The sequence below is a fragment of the Kogia breviceps genome, chromosome 10 (genome assembly GCF_026419965.1).
Source record: "Kogia breviceps isolate mKogBre1 chromosome 10, mKogBre1 haplotype 1, whole genome shotgun sequence".
In the NCBI taxonomy this organism is placed as follows: domain Eukaryota; kingdom Metazoa; phylum Chordata; class Mammalia; order Artiodactyla; family Physeteridae; genus Kogia; species Kogia breviceps.
Window position 1 is genome coordinate 67673202 of NC_081319.1, and position 20480 is coordinate 67693681.

At 56.9% G+C, this 20480-nt stretch overlaps 4 protein-coding genes across 8 annotated transcripts; 3 read left to right on the top strand and 1 right to left on the bottom strand.

Moving 5' to 3' along the window:
• Nucleotides 1-608: 608 nt before the first annotated feature.
• On the bottom strand, nucleotides 609-7374 carry RXRB (retinoid X receptor beta). 3 transcript variants are annotated; one of them, XM_059076039.2, is made up of 10 exons: nucleotides 6863-7374; nucleotides 5953-6200; nucleotides 5301-5457; nucleotides 4756-4935; nucleotides 3451-3623; nucleotides 2927-3056; nucleotides 2591-2723; nucleotides 2384-2475; nucleotides 1960-2065; nucleotides 609-1864 (listed from the first exon to the last, which is right to left on the bottom strand). In XM_059076039.2, exons 1-10 carry the CDS (start codon nucleotides 7095-7097, stop codon nucleotides 1717-1719), a joined length of 1602 nt encoding a protein of 533 aa, XP_058932022.1. In that variant the 5' UTR covers nucleotides 7098-7374; the 3' UTR covers nucleotides 609-1716. The 3 variants fall into 3 exon arrangements, with proteins under 3 accessions (XP_058932022.1, XP_058932021.1, XP_058932020.1); XM_059076038.2 differs by having other exon boundaries at nucleotides 2384-2487; nucleotides 6863-7355; XM_059076037.2 differs by lacking the exons at nucleotides 609-1864; nucleotides 1960-2065 and having other exon boundaries at nucleotides 2080-2487; nucleotides 6863-7355.
• Nucleotides 7375-7446: 72 nt separating this feature from the next.
• Nucleotides 7447-11495, top strand: SLC39A7 (solute carrier family 39 member 7). 2 transcript variants are annotated; one of them, XM_067006014.1, is made up of 8 exons: nucleotides 7447-7559; nucleotides 7871-8279; nucleotides 8369-8537; nucleotides 8699-8752; nucleotides 8888-9031; nucleotides 9180-9320; nucleotides 9514-9710; nucleotides 10613-11495. In XM_067006014.1, the coding sequence occupies exons 2-8, from the start codon at nucleotides 7875-7877 to the stop codon at nucleotides 10883-10885; spliced, it is 1383 nt and encodes a 460-aa protein (XP_066862115.1). In that variant the 5' UTR covers nucleotides 7447-7559; nucleotides 7871-7874; the 3' UTR covers nucleotides 10886-11495. The 2 variants fall into 2 exon arrangements, with proteins under 2 accessions (XP_066862115.1, XP_066862114.1); XM_067006013.1 differs by having other exon boundaries at nucleotides 7449-7559; nucleotides 8699-8767.
• Nucleotides 11496-11716: 221 nt separating this feature from the next.
• HSD17B8 (hydroxysteroid 17-beta dehydrogenase 8) lies at nucleotides 11717-13833 on the top strand. Its single transcript, XM_059075326.2, has 9 exons — nucleotides 11717-11772; nucleotides 11961-12178; nucleotides 12282-12398; nucleotides 12511-12603; nucleotides 12706-12791; nucleotides 12881-12965; nucleotides 13175-13217; nucleotides 13382-13456; nucleotides 13640-13833. Exons 1-9 carry the CDS (start codon nucleotides 11727-11729, stop codon nucleotides 13654-13656), a joined length of 780 nt encoding a protein of 259 aa, XP_058931309.1. The 5' UTR covers nucleotides 11717-11726; the 3' UTR covers nucleotides 13657-13833.
• A 1406-nt stretch (nucleotides 13834-15239) lies between these two features.
• Nucleotides 15240-19324, top strand: RING1 (ring finger protein 1). Of its 2 annotated transcripts, none has more exons than XM_059076529.2 (7): nucleotides 15240-15643; nucleotides 15766-15900; nucleotides 16597-16757; nucleotides 16859-17074; nucleotides 17780-18169; nucleotides 18352-18625; nucleotides 18906-19324. In XM_059076529.2, exons 2-7 carry the CDS (start codon nucleotides 15823-15825, stop codon nucleotides 19005-19007), a joined length of 1221 nt encoding a protein of 406 aa, XP_058932512.1. In that variant the 5' UTR covers nucleotides 15240-15643; nucleotides 15766-15822; the 3' UTR covers nucleotides 19008-19324. The 2 variants fall into 2 exon arrangements, with proteins under 2 accessions (XP_058932512.1, XP_058932513.1); XM_059076530.2 differs by having other exon boundaries at nucleotides 15495-15643; nucleotides 16652-16757.
• Nucleotides 19325-20480: the final 1156 nt, after the last annotated feature.

Sequence of the window (20480 nt, forward strand, 5' to 3'; positions counted from 1 at the left end):
ACCCACAACACAGGCTAATCAGGTCCCAAGGGATGGAAGTAGGGGGACGACGTAAGGGCGCCCGGGAGCCCAGGTGGAAAGGCACCCAGTGGAGAGGCGGGGGCGCGGGGGGCCGCCGACGCTGGTTGGCAGAGTAAGGGAAACGGGGTCACTCGGGGACGAGGCGCCTCCAGGCGGGCAACACCGGAGTAAGCCGCGGCGCTCAGCGCCCAGTGCGCCCCCACGAGTGGGCACGGCGCCGGGTCAGCCCGGAGCCCGCGGCGCGGCCGGAGGGAAGCCCGGAGCGAGCCGAGGCGCCGCCGCCCGCTGGCGCTGGGGGGGCGCCCGCGAACAAGGCGCCTTTGAGAGTCAGCCGCCCCCCCTCCCTCCGGCCGACCCCGCCCCCAGCCTGGCACACCCTCTCCCCCCCACCTCCGCGACAAAGCGCGCCTTGTGTCCCCCACCCTGCGCCCGCCTCCGAGGCCCCAGGGAACTTAGGCGGCGGCGGCGGCGGCGGCGGCGTCCAGGGAGCCGGTCCGGAGCTCCCGACCGGATACCCTCCCACACGCGGCCCGGTGCGGCGCTGCCCGCACCCCCCCATACAGTCACCTCAGTCCAGAAAACAGCGATTTTAATTTGAAAGCGATTTTATGTGAGTGAAAGAGAGGGGAAGGGAACCCCGGAGAGCAGAGCCGCAGGGCAAAAATCATGCAGCCCCAGCACCCCATCTCTGTAGGCGGGCCATCTCCCCTCAATTCTGAGGCCAGGAGCCTGTGTCCCCAGCCTACAAGGTGTGTGCCCCGGGCTGGGGGGAGAGCTGGGAGGGGAAGGGTCTGAGGACTACTCACCAAGCCGCTTCCCCCCACCCCGCCCTCACAGCCCAGGCCCCTTCCCCAAGCCAGACGGGAAGAGTGGGGGAGGGGGCTGGGAAGGCCAGTGCTGAAGAGCCAGCCCCGCAGACCATCTCAGGGCCCTGCCTTTCCCAAACACCACCTCCACCACTGGCATTTCTTAGTCAACCTGGGAAAGTACAGTACTTCTTTGAGTCTAACTGCAAGTCTCTATCCTCAGAGAAAATTAAAAATAACAGATGGGTTCCTACATCTCCACCCGCCCCTTAACCACCACCACCTTTTTCTTTTTCAGTCTGACTGCAGAAGGAGGTGAAGCGTGAGAGGGGGCTCTGGACAGGGGACAGCGACAGGGCCCCTCCTTATTCCAGAGAAGCCCCCATCTGCCAGGCTTGGTTGGAGGAAGGCCTATCAGAGCCTTACTCCCATGTCCATCTGTCTGGGGGGCCTGCCCCCCAATATCCATCTCTGCGGGAGTTCCCATTTCCATTCTTCAGATGGGGGGCTAAGTGAGGCAAGACAAGAAGGAAGCCAGGTCCTGGGAGCAAGGCCAGTGCTCTGTGCTGGGGGAAGGAGAGGCCGTTCCAGGCCGGGGGTAAGAAAGCACCCCCAGATCATGGCAGAGCCAGACAAATTCAGAGACTCAAGGCCACTGAAGGGAGAGGTCCAGCCCTCAAAGTGGTTTGGGGTCCCCTCTGACTTGGGATGTCAAACAAACCCTTGCAGGGTTTAGGGACCCCCCCCTTGGAGGTCTCGGTTCTGCCCTATGCTCCTCACCCCACCAAGATTCTAGGAACATGGTCCCTCCCTGCCCTGCCCCAAGGCTCAGAGTCCCTTGCCCATGTGCCCTTCTCAAGCGTGAGGAACATCACGTCTGGGTGTGGGCTCAGGCCAGCTGGTGGGGAGCCTCAAGCATCTCCATGAGGAAGGTGTCGATGGGGGTGTCGCCTATGAGCTTGAAGAAAAACAGATGCTCTAGACACTTAAGGCCTATGGACCTGAGAGCAGGAAGACGCAAGAGCAGCTTGGCAAACCTGAGGAGGGAATGGGAGACATGGAGTGAGAGCTAGAGCCACATGGCTCTAACCCCACCCCAGCAGGAGCCTCAGTTCCCACAGCGCCTTCTCACCGGCCCTGCTGCTCAGGGTACTTCTGTTTGCAATAGGTCTCCAGGGACGCGTACACTTTCTCCCGCAGGACCTCTACCTCGCTGGGGTTGGAGAGGCCCTTGGCATCTGGGATGGCAGGGAAGAGAGGAGGAAGAGGAAGGAGGGCAAATCAAATCAGTACAAATGTGGAGGTGTGGCCCACACGATGTCCCTTTTGGGCCCCAACTACACGCCCTTCACCAGATGCCTGGCAAGGGAAGCAGGGCACAATGGGTCTGAGGGATGGGGTTGCAAAGGGAATGTTATCAGCAGATGTGGGTTCTTCTTGGTCAGCTGTGAGATTTCTAGGTTGAGGGGGATAGCTGGGTAACTTAGGAGTCTCCGAAGAAGAGGAGGCTCCAAGGCTGCCTTGGTCTTGAGAGACGGGGGTAATCCTCCTCTTACCTGGATTGAACAGAATGATTGCCCTCAGGCAGCCAAGTTCTGTCTTGTCCATCCTCATGTCACGCATTTTGGACACTAGCTCTGTCAGCACCCTGGAGAGGGACCTGCAGGTCACTCAAAGGTCACAGCTCAGCCAGCCTTGGACACGGACCAGCCTATAGCCCCACCCCCTCGACCGACAGGCCAGCCCAGCCGAGGGCCACTGACCGATCAAAGATGGCTCCCACGCCTGCGGAATGGGCTGAGTTGCGGTGCACGTGAAGACCTGTGGCGAGGAGGATGCCGTCTCGGACATCGATGGATCGGTGAGAGAAGGAGGCAATGAGGAGCTCGTTCCAGCCTGGGGGTGGGGGGTGGCAAGGGTGAGGAGCCAGGAATCAGGCCACAGGGTTGAAAGCACATCAGGGAAAGAGAAGAAGGGGTGACGAGGTCAATGAGACTGGCTCTCTGAGTAGGCAAGGTAAGGCCGCTGGGGTCCCTGAAGGTCAGGAGGTCCAAGAGGGGTCAAATCACAAGAGATTCAAGGAGTCCAAGGTCACTGACCTGCCCGTAGCAGTATGACCTGGTCATCCAGAGGCAAGGAGGAAAAGTGTGGGATCCTCTTTGCCCACTCAACAAGTGTGAAGAGCTGTTTGTCAGCTGCCTGGCAGATGTTAGTCACAGGGTCATTTGGCTGCAGGGGAGGAGGGGTGAGAGTTATGGAAGGTTTGGAAGTACACTGGGAGCCCCCCCAACCCCATAAGAGGCTTTTGACACCCCCCTCCTTATCTGTAGTCTCTCCTCAAGCCCCATCTGAACCAATTCCTCCTCTTCTAGCATTCAGAAAAACAATTATTAATTTGGGACTTGCCTGTGGTTCTGTGAGTGGGTTGTTTTGGGAGTGGGGACGGAGGATGCTATCACGCCTACCTCAGATGTATAAGAGACCTTGTTTGGCGGCACTTCCAGTCCCCGGCAGTGTTAGATGGGTTGTGAGGGGAAGGGAGGGGAGGGGGCAATAGAACAGACCTAGACTCCCGCCTCCCCACCCCCATCAGGAAGAAGATTAGGTTGACCCCAGCACTCACACTGCTGCCGCTACCCGCAGTTCCCCCAGGACCCTCAACGCCCTGGTCACTCTTCTGCTCCACAGCAAGCTCTGCCTCCAGGATCCTGTCCACAGGCATCTCCTCGGGGGCTCCCCCAGCCCCCTCCCCATCCCCATCCTTGTCCTTCCCCCGCTGACGCTCCTCCTGTACCGCTGCAGGAGAAGGAGGAAGGAGAAAAAAGTAGAAAGTCAGCAGCCAGCCACAAGGAGATTCCAAAATGTCCTTAGGGCCTTATCAGGGTCTCATGGTCCTTAGAAGATATTTATAGAAATTGGGGAAGTCACTTGAAACCATGGCAGATTTGTGGAAGTCTAGAAGCAGGACTTATAAAAGAACAGATAAGTAAATCCAGAATAAGTAAAAGGGTGGGTAAAGGAATTACGGAGAAAGCTAGCATTTAAACTGAGAGCCTACTATGTACCAGGAAACGTGCCAAGCACACTTTCACGTTCACTCAAGTATTAGAACGACCCTGTGAGCTCTTGACCCCATTTTTTAAAATAGCTATTTTTGGGCAATTCATTAAACAGCTTGCCCAAGTTCACACAATACATGGCAAGTCATGTCCAAATCTAAGCGTGCTTGATGGCAAATCTGGTGCTCTTCTGACTCAACAAAAATGCAGGAAAAGGAGCACTGGCCTGGGTCTTCAGAGGTGTGGGTTCTGATCCAAGACCTGCCACTCTTTTGTTGCATGACCTTGGGAAAGCCAGGCTTCAGGCTCATCTTCTCTAAAATGAGGGATGTGACCAACATATACTCCCTAAAGTATCTCTCTCAGAATTCCAGAATCAAACTTAAGAAGAAAAGATAGAGATTAAAAAAAAAAAAAAAAGGAAAAGAAGCCCTGAGGTCTTCAGTAAACGCTGCAGCTTAACAGGGTAGAGTCCCAGAGTTTGGAGGAGAGAACACAGATAATAGGGAGATGGAGACCAGAATGGAAGCACTTGGTCAAAATGAGGAAGAATTACTCAGGTTAGAGAAGGGGAGCTAGAGAAACCCATCATGGGGAAGGAAAACTTATTCTATTCTAACACCAGACCAGGGAGGGGTCAGAGGGGCAGGCCACAGAAGCAGAACCATTAAGAAGGAAACTCAAGGCACCAGGTCAAGGTACCAGAGAGGAGGGCTGATGAGCAGGGGAGAGGAAATCAAATATCGCCCTCTGGAGGAGAGAGAGGAGTCCAGCCTTCCTAAGAGGTATAGTCCCTGCAGTTTTCCCTCCCCCTCCTCCCTCTCCTCCCACAGGGTAGACTGTGAGGCCTGGGTAGGGCAGGCCCTTACCCTCCCTCTTCATGCCAGTGGCCAGGCACTTCTGATAGCGGCAGTACTGACAGCGGTTCCGCTGGCGCTTGTCCACCGTGCAGTCCTTGTTGTCCCGGCACGAGTAGGTCAGGTCCTTACGGATGGTGCGCTTGAAGAAGCCTTTGCAGCCCTCACAGCTGTAAACCCCGTAGTGTTTGCCTGCAAGAGGACAAGAAGAGCAGTAAGACTGCACGTAGACCCTGTGCCACTAGGACTCTTGCCCACCTCCCCCCAGCAAGTTCAGTTGAAGTCTGCTCTGTGTTTTGCCAAAGAGAGAGATGGGGAACCAGGACGTGAGGGATGATCCAGTCCCACTCTTCTCACGGTTCGAAAACCCTATGCCAGCCCCCTCCTCCCTCTGACCACACCCCCACACCAAATCTGAGCCGCAGGGTCCTTAACTCTCATCAGGCCTCCCCCAGCTCACTTGCTCTAACCAAACCTCAAGAGCCCCTGGGAATCCCACAGGTGATGGTAAATGGTACACGCTCTCTTCCTCTCTGCTGGTCCTCTGAGCCCCATACCTGAGCTTCGGTCCCCGCAGATTGCACATAGCCGTTTGCCAGCCCCAGGGCCACCTGGAGGGGGTGGACAGTGCAGGCCCCGGACCCCTAAGACTGGTGGCTTCACATCTTCAGGGGGGCCAGACCCACCCCCAGGGAGCGACACTGTTGAGTTAATCTGGGTTGGGGGAAATAGGGAAGTCACAGGGGGACTCATTGGGAAGGATAATCTCTCAGAGGGGAGGGACATCATTCCCTACCACCTAGGCAGGGCCCTGCATTGCACGTTACAAAGGACATTATTTACACTGCAGTGCCCAGGAAGGGCCACCCCTGGAGTACAACCCCGAAGAGATGAGACATAAAGGTCCCCCTGAAATTGTGCAACACAGTGGCCCTGAAGGGCTTGTATCTCAGAAGGGTAGATGGAACCAAAAGGGCAAAAAAATCACTGATATATGAAAGGGACATCAAGAATAGCTGGGTTCTTTTACAGGGTTGGGGAGGAGGCATGCACTGAAAGCTCAGTCACCTCAAGAAAGGCCAGGGGTCACGCAAGGACCACAGGCCTGGAAGGTCAGTGGGCCATGGGGAAGTTCACACAAGGATCTAGGTCACCAGGAAAACAAGGAAATGAAAGTGGAGAGGCAGCAAATGGGTCACGACCTCTCACCTGGGGACTGCTGACAGGCCCGGAGAATCCTGGGGGAGCTGGAGGGGGCAGACCAGGGGACCCCATGGAAGAGCTGATGACCGGGAAGGGGGAGCCCAGTGGCGGGGGTGGCATCGGGGGTGGGGGTGGAGCCCCAGAGCCTCCAAGGGATGCAGCTGCTGAAGGGGGTAAGGGTGGCCCCGGAGGAGAAGGGGGAGCGGCCCCCTGGGGTAGGGGATTTGGAGAGGAACTGTCTGGGCTTCGGGAGTCTGGGGAAGGGTACACACAGGCACAGACACACACAGACAGAAGAGACAAAAAGAGAAAATGAGTCTTCGATCATCCAACCGGAGCCTACTCTCTCTGATCCCCCCACCGCGCCCCCACCTCACCCCACCCCTTCTCAAGTCCAGAGGCACCCTGCTGTGAAACAACGGCTTAACTCCTAATCGTGGTGAGAGAAGGGGGTTGACAGAGGAGGATCGTTCAGGTGAAGCAAATTCCAAACAATGCATTTGATCACCCCAAGCCAGACGCATCTCGTGTGGGTGGGGCAGCACGTGGGGTGGACCAGTCAGCCCCTCCATTCCCAGCTCGTAGCCAGAACGTGCAGGGAAAAGACAATCAGAAGAGACCCCTCCTAGGACATAGAATTTGCCTTCAAACGCCCAGAGTCCTCAATCTCGAGCACTAGTGTCCCACGCCTGGGACCTCCGTAGTGCAGGGCCTCAAGCGGCCACCGCTAGGAGGGCGGAAGCTCCCCCTCCCCGCCCCGCCCCGGGGGGAGGGCACTAAGGCCCTCGAGAGGGAGGGGACGCGTGTTTACAAACAAGGGGGCGGGAGCGCCTGGGAAAGAACACCAGGGGAGGGGGGGAAGGGGTTGCTGATAACGCGGTCACTGGCTTGCCGGTCCGTCCGCTAGGTCACTCACCCCGCCCGCTGTCGCCCATCCCGTCCCGTCCAGCCTCCCCCGGCTCCGGCTCCGGGGTTTGTTGTTCTCCGGCTGCCACTGCCGCCGCCGCTGCTGCTGCGGGATCCAGCCAGGGCCGTCGCCGCCGCCACCGGGACGCGACCCCACAATGCATTTCTTTTCGCACCCCCACCGGCCCACACTGCCCTGCGGCATGCCGCTGGGGGAGGAAGGGCGGGCGAGCAGCCCAAGACATGATTCCTGGCTGAGGGTAGGGATACCGAAGAGGTACCAGGGATTCCCAAGAATTGATCGTTGGACTAGATGAGCACGAGGAAGCCCCAGAGAAAAAGTCTCTGGCCTTAACCGGGTCGAATTAAGCGCTTCGCTCTGCGCTGTAGCAAAATGACAGCGCTGATGTGGCAGCCATCTTGGTATAGACGGGAAGTCTCCGCGCTAGTTCCCGCCTCCTCGTCTGGTTGGAAACGGAGGAGGCGGTCTCCTCCCGCCTGTTAGCCCGCCTAGCCCAGCGTCCCCTCAAATAACCTCCACATCCGCGCATGCGCGCCAGGGCTAGACGGCTTCACCACTACCGGAGTGCCGCCATATTGGTAAAGGTACTGGGACCGAGGTAGAACGGAACTCCCTGTTCTCGCGGGAGCTAGAGGCGGGACTGCCACGTCCGAGCAGACCGGCAAAGGAGAGGATCCCGGAGCCGGTGAGAATTCCCTGTTTTTCCCTACCGTCCTTTTCAGGCCTTTTTCTTCATTTAGTGGGTCATAGAGACGAGGGCGCAGAGAGTCCATATAGTGGAGGATCAAAGCCTAGACTGGTGTCCCGGAGGCCCTGCATCAGGGATGGGGCTCCGGATAAAGAAAACGAGTCTTGGGAACAATGTGGGTGGGGACAGGATGGAATGGGGAAGCAGCCCATAGAAGTGGACGGAGAGCGCGAACGGAGTAGAGCGGACCCCGCATAGGTATAGAGTTGAGGGTCAAGTGGAATCACTATCTCTGTCCCTCTGGTCAGCGTGATGGCCAGAGGCCTGGGGGCCCCCCACTGGGTGGCCGTGGGACTGCTGACCTGGGCGGCCTTGGGACTGCTAGTGGCCGGACACGGGGGTCATGGCGACCTGTACGAAGACCTGCACGAGGACTTCCAGGGCCACAGCCACAGGCACTCACATGAGGATTTCCACCATGGACACAGCCATGCCCCTGGCCACACTCACGAGAGCATCTGGCATGGGCATACCCACGGTCACGACCATGGACATTCGCATGAGGATTTGCCCCAAGGCCATAGTCATGGCCACTCTCATGAGAGCGTCTACCACCGAGGACATGGACATGATCATGAGCACAACCATGGAATCTATGAGGAGTCTGGGGCTCCAGGCATCAAACAGGAGCTGGACACTGTCACTCTCTGGGCCTATGTGAGTCCCCCGGGCATGGGGCAGAGGGGGGCTGGTTCGGGATTGTTGGGAAACCCCACACCACTTGACCCCTGACTCTCCCTCACCAGGCACTGGGGGCCACAGTGCTGATCTCTGCAGCTCCATTTTTCGTCCTCTTCCTTATCCCCGTGGAGTCAAACTCCCCTCGGCACCGCTCTCTGCTCCAGATCTTGCTGAGTTTTGCTTCGGGTGGGCTCTTGGGAGATGCCTTCCTGCACCTCATCCCTCATGCTCTGGGTAAGTAATCTCTAGCTTTTACCTCAAATCTTAGTGTATTTCATGCTTTGGACAAGAGGGTTCTTTCCCCTTTGTGATCCCTGACCTTCCAATATTCTCCCAAATACACACCCCTCGGTTGGGGTATTTCCTCATCTGGCTTTGTCTCCCCCTTCCTCCAGAACCTCATTCTCACCACCCTCTGGAGCAGCCTGGACATGGACATTCCCACAGTGGTGAGGAAGGGGCAGGTGAAGACATGGGGTTGGGGTGCTGGGGAAGGTCTATCTCTCCCTATTCTTCTCTTGTGCTTGGGAAGGAAGAGTCTGAAATTCAAATCTCCCTTAATGTCTCAATGTATCCATTTCTAGGCCAGGGCCCCATTCTGTCTGTGGGACTGTGGGTCCTCAGTGGAATTGTCGCCTTTCTTGTGGTGGAGAAATTTGTGAGACATGTGAAAGGAGGACATGGACACGGACATGGACACGCTCACGGTCACACACATGGAAGACAGGGTGAGCCCAGGAACAACTTTCCTGAAAGCCACCTTGCCATCTCTGAATCTCCTCATTTTATGGTTCTTAGGCGGGAGAAGACTACCCTTATGAGGACATATTGGCAAATCTCTGTTCTCCACTCTTACCAATTCCTTTCTTCCCTCAGGGCGTCCTTCAAAGGAGAAACAGAGCTCGGAGGAAGAAGAAAAGGAAGCAGGGGGGTCGAGGAAGAGCAGAGGAGGGAGCACAGGGCCCAAAGACAGGCCAGTGAAACCTCAGAACTCTGAAGAGGAAAAAGCAGGTTCAGGTGAGGGCCAGGGTTGCATACGCTTGGGCAAGGGGCATCATCATGAATCACATGGAACAGCACTGTGGGTGATGACAGGTGTCTGGAAAATACTGAGGCTGGATGTGAAGTGGTCTCTGGGGGGCTGATCAGGGCTGAGACTCGGGGTGATGAATATCTCTAATTGTTTCATCTTCCTTTTCTCCTGTAAAAGACCTACGTGTATCAGGGTACCTGAATCTGGCTGCTGACCTGGCACACAACTTCACAGATGGTCTGGCCATTGGTGCTTCATTTCGAGGAGGTCGGGGACTGGGGATCCTGACCACAATGACTGTTCTGCTACATGAAGTGCCCCATGAAGTCGGGGACTTTGCCATCTTGGTGCAGTCTGGCTGCAGCAAAAAGCAGGTTGGTGATGGTGTGCACCAAACATGGTGCCTCAAGCCCTTTATCTCCCGCTAACCCACCCCAAACCCAGACTGCCATCCATTAGTTCCAAACAAGTTGTACTACAAGCATACCTCGTTTTATTGCATTCCTTTATTACACTTAGCAGATATTGCGTTTTTTACAAATTTGTAGCAACCCTGCTTGAGCAAGTCTATGGATACCATTTTTCCAACAACATTTGTTTATTTCATGTCTCTGTATCACAGTTTGGTAATTCTTGAAACATTTCAAACTTCGTTATTATCATATTTGTTACATTGATCTGTGATCAGTGATCTTTGATGTTACTATAGCAAAAAGATTACAACTTGTTGAAGGCTTACATGATGGTTAGCATTTTTTATCGGTAGAGTATTTTTTAACTAAGCTACGTATGTTGTAGGCATAATGCTACTGCACACTTACAGGATAGAGTAAATATACACATTGGGAAACCAAAAAATTCATGTGACTTGCTTTACTCTGATGGCCTGGGACTGAACTCACAATATCTCCGAGGTATGCATGTATTGTTGACAACGGATCCTCTAGAAACAAGGGAGAAGAAGTTCTGTTTCTTTGTCTTGTAGTTCAGTAGTTCTTGAACTGTGGTCCATAAGCCATCTGAATGTTTTATGGGGGTCTTTCACATCGTGCCCCTGACCCTGACCTATTGAGTCAGAAGGTCTGTGGAAAGGACCTCTTTGATCTAAGATTTTTCAGAAAGTGTCTATTCTAGATCCCCCTCTTTTTGCCTTACTATTTAGTTTCTAAAGACATGCATCCTATCCATGTACACTTACACCCCTCCAGCCATGTCTAAACCACTGATAACCTTTAAATGTTGGTGAGTGCCTCTCTCTCTCTTTTCTGCCCACCAGGCGATGCGTCTACAACTACTGACGGCAATAGGGGCACTGGCAGGCACAGCCTGTGCCCTCCTAACTGAAGGAGGGGCAGTGGGCAGTGAAGTTGCAGGTGGCACAGGTCCTGGCTGGGTTCTGCCATTCACTGCAGGTGGCTTTATCTACGTAGCAACGGTGTCAGTGTTGCCTGAGCTGTTGAGGGAGGCATCACCATTGCAATCACTTCTGGAGGTGCTAGGGCTGCTGGGGGGAGTTGTCATGATGGTGCTGATTGCCCACCTTGAGTGAGAGGTGGGGTAAACCAGCCCCACCTCAGCCCCAAACCTCTAGCCTCTAAACCCTCCAGGTCAGGGGTCTGTGGAAGTTGGGGGCCCTGGCCTTGGACATCTGCCAAAGGAGGGAGTTGTATCCTAGGGAGGTGGCGACTTTGTCTTGAAAGCTATCAAGATTTGGCAGTCTTAAAGGGGCTGCAGAGGTGAGAATGACAGCCCAGAGGGACCATAGTGTTGGGTATGTGCTGACCATGTTGTTGGGTTTGGGGGCTAAGTGGGGCCATGAAGAAGGCTGGAAGAGAGAGGAGTCATGGCAGCCTACCCCATATCCCCCACCCCCCCCATTCACAGAGGACCAAGCTGCCACACTCTGGCTTCTCCAGGGTCCACCTCCCTCTCTCCCACCGGTTGGTGGAAACTCCAGGGAAGACCAGAGCCCTGAAGTGGGTAGCAAGTCGGGGATAAACGTCAATCGTGTGTCCTGATTTGGGAGTGATTGGGGGGGGGGGGGTCTAGTTGCTACTCTCATGGCCTGATTTTTTTTTGTTTGTATTCTTTTATATCACTGTTTGAATGGAGGAGGAGGGGTGGTGACTGGAAATAAAATCCTTGAATCTTCTGCTCCACGCGCAGTCTTTGTCTTTTTGGGGGGAATGGGGGCCCCTCTTCTCTCGGCTCCACTGGCCCCCAAGCTTTGGTGTCTGGCCACGCCCCCGCGGTTGGAGGTCCGCCTGCCCGGGTGGCCGCCAGTGGCCTAACGCTGGCTGGTCTTCGATTGGTCCGGCTTTGCTCTCGCCGCGCCCCCTCTGCGCTCGGATTGGCTCGGTGCTGGGGGGCCCTCCCACTCGCCACCCGCCATGGCGTCTCCGCTCCGGCTTCGCTTTGCGCTGGCCCTGGTCACAGGTTGCGGGGGGGGGACGGTGGGGCCTCTCCTAGGGTGGGTTGGTGTGCTAGAGTGACGTCGGGGCGCGCCCTCGGACTCTACAACCGCTGTGGCCTGTGGTCCGAATTGACTAACTTTGCGCCCTGTTGACCTCTCACCCCTGCCCACTTCTCCCTCCCCCCCTCCCGCGTGTTCTATCCCATCTCAGGTGCTGGTAGCGGCATCGGCCGAGCAGTAGGTGTGCGCCTGGCCGCTGAGGGGGCCACTGTGGCCGCTTGCGACCTGGACGGGGCAGCGGCACGGGAGACGGTGCGGCTGCTGGGAGGGCCGGGGAGCGACGAGGGATCACCCCGCGGGGCCCACGCAGCCTTCCAGGCTGACGTGTCCGAGGCTGGGGCCGTCAGGCGCCTGCTGGATCAAGTGCAGGTGAAAAAGCGAGACGACGTCAACTCCCTTTAAAGCCCTAACGTTGCCTTCAGTGCCCTCGTCTCTACAAGGTTTTTTGGTGTGTAACCTATCCCTTACATAGGCCTGCTTTTCTCGCCCGCCATCTGTCGTTGTGTCCTGTGCAGGCATCACCAGGGATGAGTTTCTGCTCCACATGTCCGAGGATGACTGGGACAAAGTCATAGCTGTCAACCTCAAGGTGGTGATCTCTGAACCCATGACTTCCGGGCCATCTAGCCTGGGGAGGGAGTTGGAGAAGTGTCACCCCTACTGATCCTTTCTGCCTTGTTACTTTCTCCCCCCACCCCCAGGGCATATTTCTAGTCACTCAGGCTGCAGCCCAAGCCCTGGTGTCCAGTGGCTGTCCTGGCTCCATCATCAACATCAGTAGCATCGTAGGGAAGGTGAGGTTGAGTTGGGACGAGGTCAGCCAGCCAAGTGGGCACAGAGAGGAGAGCCCCTCCTTGGGACTCCCAACTTAACCCCAATCTCTGGCTCACCCAAAGGTGGGGAACGTGGGACAGACAAACTACGCAGCATCCAAGGCTGGAGTGGTTGGGCTGACCCAGACTGCAGCCCGGGAGCTTGGACGGTTGGTCAGACACCTGGGGCCATGTGGAAGGTCTGAGGGAGGGTCAGTGTTCAGTCCTCTGGAGTCAGCAACCACTCTCCTTTCCACAGACATGGGATCCGCTGTAACTCTGTCCTCCCAGGGTTCATTAAAACACCCATGACACAGAAAGTGCCACAGAAAGTACTGGACAAGGTAGGAGACTGTGGGTGGAGGGCAGAATCATTCAGAGAGCCAACCTCTCTGGGCTTCAGAGAGAGGATGCTGGGCCCAGTGAGGGGCAAACTGTAGATATTCAGCAAGTGTACAAGGAATGAACACCAAAAAAAGTCACAGACTTGGTCTACAAAAAAAAAAAAAAAACCCATGAAAAAACTTTCACTCACACGAGTGTTTCCTTACAGGTGACTGGAATGATCCCAATGGGACATATGGGGGACCCTGAGGGTGAGCACTGAGTGCAGAGGGGGCCCGAATGAAGAGATCCCAAAGTTTGTGGTATCTGAGAGGGTCTCTACCAGGATTGGTGGGGGAGGGACGATTCTGGTAGGAGGCTACTTTGGGTCTGTGAGAGTGAGTAGGATTCTGCCCTCTCCCCACCATTCCCGTAGATGTGGCAGATGTGGTCGCGTTCTTGGCATCTGAAGACAGTGGATACATCACAGGGGCATCAGTGGAAGTCACTGGTATGAGGCCATCAGGGGGAGGAAGAGGGCAGAGAAGTGGAACCCAGAAAGCAAATGAGGGGAGTCTGGAGCCACTGAGGGAAGGGCAGAAGTTCCCATAGGCCAAGGACAGAAGTGGATGCCTCCCCCCCAGCCCATTTGTCTCCACCTATACATCTGTCCAAATGTTTCTGCCCCTCCCAGGAGGTCTTTTCATGTAACTGCCTCAAGGACCCTGGACTCTGCTCACTATCCCACCACTCTGCCGGGCCTCCTGCTGATGAGGACTCTGAGTTCCCAGGCTACAAAAGGGGTGGCAGTGTATGGCTCAGGAATGCTGAATATGGGAGGCAGGGGTGCTTGTGACCCTAATAAACTCCAAATCCTCTTCCCTGCCACCTCCGGTTCTTCTTGTGTCCAAGTCCTCAGACCCTTCGCCACCTCCCCCTCCTTTCCCTTTCGCGAAGGATTGTTCCCTTTCACTGCCTGGTCTCCCAGGGCAACCCCCGCCGCCGGGTATGAGAGGAAAGAGTGTGTGTCACTGTGTGTGCGTGACACTCTGGGTCTTTTGGAGGGAGGTGGGGGTCTCTGCCCCACCCCCTTCCACTGATCCTGCAGCCCCAGTCCCCTCCCCCAATTCCCTGGGTCCTTATGGTCCCCAAGGGTGATTTGTTCATGGCCCCATCCTAGTATCCAGTCTAGCCTTGGGAGGGGGTCTTGGAACAGGTGGCCCTCCCCCACCCCTCTTCTTTCTCTGAGTCCCCCCCTCCTTTCTCTCCACCTTACAATAGCTGCAGCCGGCCGGGGGTCGGATGGGGGGGATTAGGGGAGGGGGCCAGGATTAGGGGAATGGGCCAGCCGATGAAAGGGGCTGGAGGAGAGCAGAAGGGAGGGAGGGGGCTGGGAGGAGGAGGAGGAAGGGGAGGGGGTCCGCGCTAATCGACTCTGGAGCCCACATAAGGACTGGCCACGGACTGAAGGAGAGGACAGGGAAGTAGGGGGGAACTGGGGGAGGGGGCGAGGGGACCCACTGCTGCCTTGTCCCAGAAAGAGGCCACCCCCTGGCAGTTGCAGCCCAAGTCCGGGAGCCCCAGTTCAAGCTGGAGGAGACAGGACGCCCATCACGGTCTCTTTTCCCCCCGTATCCCTCTCATCCCCTGCCCTCAATGGGGATCGCCCTGCCCCTTCCTCTTCTCTTTCCTCCCGGTCCCCTTCCTTTACTGGGAAGTCCTGGAGGAGACTTCTGCCCGCTTCCCACTCCAGACATTCGGCCCCTTGTGCCCCACACCTACACGCGCACAACCCCTCCCCGATAGGGGCCCCATCCTGTGTGTGTGTGTGTCCCTGCTTCCGCGTGGTGTCTCCATTCCCCCATACCTCCCGTGTGCCTCCCTCCCCCGCCCCGGGCCGCGGCTCTTGATTGTCCAAACGCAATTCTCGAGTCTCTAGCTCTGGCCGAGAGTTGAGTCTGGACGTCCCGAGCCGTCGCCCCCAAACCTCGAAGGGAGAGCGGGTCGGAGGGTCTAGGGAGAGCCAAAGCGGAGGGTGGAGCAGGTCACCAGGGTGGTAAGGGAATCCCGGGCACGTCGGGACTTAGTTGCGTTCACAGGACTGAAGGACTGTAGCGGCAGAGGCTCCTCTGCAGCTCTTTATTTCCCCCGGAATCCCGGGTTGGGGTTATGGAGAAGTTGTGTGTGGGGAGGAGGGGCGCCCTTCCCCAGAGCCGCCAGGGGACGCGGAATGGGGGAGGTGGCCCCTTTTCCAATTCCCTCTGTCCCCTCCCGGGGTCCGAGCGATCCCAGGCCCCGCCCTCCGGAGCGGAGGCCCCGAGTGGGGGCCTTGGAAGGGGACAGTGGCTGAGGTCGGCCGCGCGACGGTACTGGCCAGGGGACGGAGACCGCGGTCCCCACGTGGCGTGGGACTCCGGGGACGCCGGCTCCTCGCGGGGGCCGGGGGTAACCCGGGCGTCCACGTCGCGTCCCACCCGCGCCGCGACTGGCGGGTGACGTCTCCGTCGGCGGGGGGTGGTGTGGAGTGGAGGGGCAGGCGGAAGTGACGTAGGGCCCCAGCGCCCGGGCCATGGCGGCGGCGGCGGCGGCAGCGGGAGGTGCTGTCTGAGCAGCGGCTGCGAACCGAGCGAACTCGGCCGGGGAGCCCGGGCCCTGGGAAAGGCGCTGCGGCGGCGGGAGCGCGGACGGCTGGAAGCTGGTGAGGGGCCGCGCCGGCGCGGAGTGGGGGACGGAGGAGGGGAGCCTAGGGAGGGCGGGGTCTGCGCGAGGGGCGGCCCCCCTAACACCCTTCCTCCCCTTCCCCCTTCCCCCACTCCTCAGCCTACCTCTCCTCCTCCCGGACGGTGGAGCCCTCGTGGGGGTCTGTGCCCGGTCACCATGACGACGCCGGCGAATGCCCAGAATGCCAGCAAAACGTGGGAACTGAGTCTGTATGAGCTCCACCGGACCCCTCAGGTGACAGGGATTCTCCCTTTACAACTTACTCCCTATCCCCAGACCCCCATCTCACAGCCTCTTTTCCATTTTTTGCCCCATTCTGCCCGATTTCACACTCCCTGGCCCTACCTTTGAATCACCTTAATCTTTCAAAGCACTTTCACATTTATCTCATTTAATCCTCAAAACAGGTGGGCCAGAGAGGTAGAGCAAGTATTACTACGTTCATTTGAAAGATAGTAAACAGGCTGAAATTACCTTCCCCGTTCCTCAGTTCCGCATCATAGGTCAGTACATTTAAGACTCACTTTGGGAGTTTATTAAAAATGGAATTCCCGCTGGCCCCTACCTGTAACATTGTGATACAGTAAAGGGATGGGACTCCAGAATCTGCATTTTTAACCTGCATCCTAGGGGATTCTGATATAGGTAGTACCAGGACTGCACTGTAAGAAATTCTGTTGACCAAGTAAGTCTTCCACAGATGGAAAATCTGTGACACACCCATCTCCAGGCCTATCACCAAACCTCAGATCCTCCTATTCCAAAGCTCCTACTCTTAGAATTCCCAATTTCCTCAAGTGGCCAACGTGAGGTACCCAGATTCTGACATCTCACTGTATTTCTCAAGACTCCAATATCATGGACCACTTGTTTCTAAAACCCCTTTCCCCCCAACCCACCCACCACCTTTCCACTCATCGACACCTCCAGGAAGCCATCATGGATGGCACAGAGATTGCAGTTTCCCCTCGGTCACTGCATTCAGAGCTCATGTGCCCCATCTGCCTGGACATGCTGAAGAATACGATGACAACTAAGGAGTGCCTCCACCGATTCTGCTCTGATTGCATTGTCACGGCCCTGCGCAGCGGGTAACAGGAGGGACAGGTTTGAGATGGGGGGAGGGGGACAAGAGTTGGACCCTCCATGCCCTGGTGACTGACCCCTCAGGGCCTCCTTTCTCCCCCACCAGGAACAAGGAGTGCCCTACCTGCCGAAAGAAGCTGGTATCCAAGCGGTCTCTGCGGCCAGACCCCAACTTCGATGCTCTGATCTCTAAGATCTACCCCAGCCGGGAGGAATATGAAGCCCACCAAGACAGGGTGCTCATCCGCCTTAGCCGCCTGCACAACCAGCAGGCGCTGAGCTCCAGCATTGAGGAGGGGCTGCGCATGCAAGCCATGCACAGGTTCGGGGGCCACGAAGAAGGTGGCAGCGGTGCTGATGGGACAGATCCGTGGGTCAGACTCCTGGGGCTGACTTTGCTTCTAAGCCTCAGCATCCTGAGTGCTGATCACAGTCTAACTGTCACACCTGGAGGTCATGGATGTAAACTGTAGCTTCTTAGCAACTGGAACTACTGTTCTTAAGGAAATAGCTCATTTTCTATCTTTCTAAAAGTTAGGACAGTAGAGTGCTTTTTGAGCATAAGCTCTGAGTTCACACCGCTGGGAATTAAATCACCTCCTAGGCCAGCATCACTCAGTCTTTAATGTGTATCCATATTACCTGAGAGTCTTGTTAAAAATGCAGATTCTGATTCAGTAGGTCACAAGTTGGGAATGAGATTCTGCGTTTCTACAAGACTGTGCTACTGGTTCTTGGACCACGCTTTGAGAGGCAAAGAGACTATGGTCTCAAACTGGTTATTTAACCTCTCTAAGCCTCAGTTTCCTTAGCCATAAAATAGAGATGATATAATTTGTGTCTGTAGGATTTGTATAATTTGAGGCAATCAGTGCAAAATATTTAGCAATGTGCTTAGCACGTAGTCAGTATGTAATAAATATTAGGTATCATCATTAAGATTTCGCTGATCTCTTAATTCTCTGAAGTTTAAGATCTAAACCCCTTATCCTTGGTGCTTCCTAACCTCGACCACTTGTTTCCACAGGGCCCAGCGTGTGAGGCGGCCGATGCCTGGGTCAGATCAGACCACAACGATGAGTGGGGGGGAAGGAGAGCCTGGGGAGGGAGAGGGGGATGGAGAGGATGTGAGCTCAGACTCTGCCCCTGACTCTGCCCCAGGCCCTGCTCCCAAGCGACCCCGTGGAGGGGGCGCAGGGGGGAGCAGTGTAGGGACAGGGGGAGGTGGCACTGGTGGGGTGGGTGGGGGTGCCGGTTCTGAAGACTCTGGTGACCGGGGAGGGACCCTGGGAGGGGGAACCCTGGGCCCCCCAAGCCCTCCCGGGGCTCCCAGTCCCCCAGAGCCAGGTGGAGAAATTGAACTCGTGTTCCGGCCCCACCCCCTGCTCGTGGAGAAGGGAGAATACTGCCAGACTAGGTGAGAGCCTCATCCTTCCCCAGACCACTGACAAACCAAAGGTCTCATGATCTTCCATCAGAAGTGGGCTTCTCCCAAACCCAGAAAGAATCCCTAACCCAGAGGCCCTTTGGGAAATCCCCAACTTCCCTTCTCCATTTGAGGCTTCCTGTGCCCTCAACCTGCCCTCTCTCCCACTCCAGGTATGTGAAGACAACTGGGAATGCCACAGTGGACCATCTCTCCAAGTACTTGGCCCTGCGCATTGCCCTCGAACGGAGGCAGCAGCAAGAGGCGGGGGAGCCAGGAGGGCCTGGAGGGGGCGCCTCTGACGCCGGAGGACCTGATGGGGGAGGCGGGGAGGGTGGGGGTGCCGGAGGAGGTGACGGCCCTGAGGAGCCTGCCTTGCCCAGTCTGGAGGGTGTCAGTGAAAAGCAGTATACCATCTACATCGCCCCCGGGGGCGGAGCTTTCACGGTGAGAGCCTCTGAGGGCATCGGTGTGAGGGGAGAGGAGGGAGAGTGGCCTGGGGGACGCAGAACCGAGATCCTGACCTCCTAACTGACCAGCCCTCTTCTCCCTCTGCATCTCCCATCTCCCTTCTCTGTCCGTCCTTCTTCCCCATCATCCGTGTCCCTGCTTTGCCCCATTTATTATTCCTTATTCCTTTTTCTTTTCTCCTCTCATTCATTTCCTTTACCATCTTTCCCAACTTACTTTTCTCTTCCCTCTCCTCCCCCTTCCACCCCCTCTGTAGACACTGAATGGCTCGCTAACCCTGGAGCTGGTGAATGAGAAGTTCTGGAAAGTGTCCCGACCACTGGAGCTCTGCTATGCCCCCACCAAGGATCCAAAGTGACTCCTCAAGGGGACAGCCAGGGGATGGGGACCATGGGGTGTCCCTGAGTCCTGGCCCACCACCCAGCTTCTTTGTCCCCCAGAGCCCCCCAGCCCGGCCAGCCAGCAAGAGGACACAAATGAGGACAAGTGGCTTTTATACAAAGTATCTATATCAGATTCTTCTATATTGTACAGAGTGGGGCCTGCACCCCCATCTACTGCCTTTTCTATTGCCCCCAACCTCCCATCCATGCAAGACGTTGGGAAGGGTGAAGAGCCCTTCCCTTCATGCCCTTCTACCAAGAACAACAAATTTGCTTTTTTTCCTCTTTGAAATCTGTGGTTCTGTGTCTCTTTATGGCGGGGGGGTACTAGAAGGAGAGGAAAACAAAGATGGGGGAGGGAACCCTAGAAATCATGTAGAATCAGCCTTGGAAATGGGGAGGAAATGTCAAAGGGTATTCACGGTGTGTAGATCCCATTTTCCTGAACCTTCAAATCGGCAAATGTGAACGAAAATAGGAAGGACCTGTGAAGCCGTTAAGAGACAGGGTGGAGAGCGGAGAGGTGTGAAGTCAGATCCCAAGCTTTCCCCCTGTGAACTGAATTTCAGCCCAGGCTGAGATCCCGGGTTTCAATACCACAGGGAAAGAAGGAAAGTGGCTCAAGAGGGTGACACGGCAGGCCCGAGATGTTTGGAAGGGGAACAATTCCTCGTCCCTGCGAGAAGCTGGTTTCTAAAGCTGGAGAGAAAAGGCGCGGATGGGGGCAGGGCTGCGAGAACGTCCCTGCACATACCGCGCCCCCGGGTAGCCTCCCGAAGAAGACGGGCAGGGCCGGGGACTACAGTTCCCAGGAGCGAGCGAGCCGGTCGGTGCCCGCCGAGCCGCGGGGCCGAGCGGAGGGAGGGCTGCCCGGGAGTTGTAGTTCTGTGCCGGTCCCGGCGGCAGCGGAGAGCAGAGGTGGGGGCGTACAGTAAAGCGCTCGCTGCTCCGCATCCCCCACGCCTCGAGTTCCGCGGACGGGGCCCGGGGTCAGGGGCCCACGTAGCGCGCCGCGCCCCGGAGAGGTGGAGAGGATCGCCTCTCCGGGAGGGACTGACACTCCCGCCACCCCCTTTGGCCTCTCTGCCCCTCACTTCCTGTTTCCGTTGCCCTTCGCGCCCCCACCCCGCTCCGCCCCAAATTCCCGTGGCTCGCTCAGTCTCGGCCCTCCCGGCTGAGGAGTCAGCCTCGGCGTCTGACTCGCCGGCCCGAGGGCACCTCACTCCACGCTTGGCGTTTCTCGTTTGCTGCCCCTCGTCCCTTTCACCCTTAGTACGACGGACGCAGGGGGTACCCTCCAGCCCCGGTGACCGGGCGCCCACCCCCGAGACCTCTTGCCCCGTAAAAATAGACAACACCCACTTCACCCTCGTAGAAGCCCCTTTCTACCCCCGCCTCCCTGGAGCCCCGATCCTGCCTCCCCTTTTCTCCCACCCCAGGCATCCAGG

What these genes read in the sequence shown, in the direction of transcription:
- RXRB (XM_059076037.2), bottom strand. Translation starts at nt 7,097, where the DNA reads ATGTCTTGGGCTGCTCGCCCGCCCTTCCTCCCCCAGCGGCATGCCGCA. An exon ending in CTGCGGGGACCGAAGCTCAG is followed by an intron (nt 4,936 to 5,300) that starts GTATGGGGCTCA and finishes GTCCTCTTGCAG; the next exon opens with GCAAACACTACGGGGTTTAC. An exon ending in GGTCATACTGCTACGGGCAG is followed by an intron (nt 2,724 to 2,926) that starts GTCAGTGACCTT and finishes CCCCACCCCCAG; the next exon opens with GCTGGAACGAGCTCCTCATT.
- SLC39A7 (XM_067006013.1), top strand. Translation starts at nt 7,875, where the DNA reads ATGGCCAGAGGCCTGGGGGCCCCCCACTGGGTGGCCGTGGGACTGCTG. An exon ending in CCTCATCCCTCATGCTCTGG is followed by an intron (nt 8,538 to 8,698) that starts GTAAGTAATCTC and finishes CCCTTCCTCCAG; the next exon opens with AACCTCATTCTCACCACCCT. An exon ending in TCACACACATGGAAGACAGG is followed by an intron (nt 9,032 to 9,179) that starts GTGAGCCCAGGA and finishes TTCTTCCCTCAG; the next exon opens with GGCGTCCTTCAAAGGAGAAA.
- HSD17B8 (XM_059075326.2), top strand. Translation starts at nt 11,727, where the DNA reads ATGGCGTCTCCGCTCCGGCTTCGCTTTGCGCTGGCCCTGGTCACAG. An exon ending in GCCTGCTGGATCAAGTGCAG is followed by an intron (nt 12,179 to 12,281) that starts GTGAAAAAGCGA and finishes TCCCTTACATAG; the next exon opens with GCCTGCTTTTCTCGCCCGCC. An exon ending in GCAGCCCGGGAGCTTGGACG is followed by an intron (nt 12,792 to 12,880) that starts GTTGGTCAGACA and finishes TCCTTTCCACAG; the next exon opens with ACATGGGATCCGCTGTAACT.
- RING1 (XM_059076529.2), top strand. Translation starts at nt 15,823, where the DNA reads ATGACGACGCCGGCGAATGCCCAGAATGCCAGCAAAACGTGGGAACTG. An exon ending in GTCACGGCCCTGCGCAGCGG is followed by an intron (nt 16,758 to 16,858) that starts GTAACAGGAGGG and finishes CTCCCCCACCAG; the next exon opens with GAACAAGGAGTGCCCTACCT. An exon ending in GGAGAATACTGCCAGACTAG is followed by an intron (nt 18,170 to 18,351) that starts GTGAGAGCCTCA and finishes CTCCCACTCCAG; the next exon opens with GTATGTGAAGACAACTGGGA.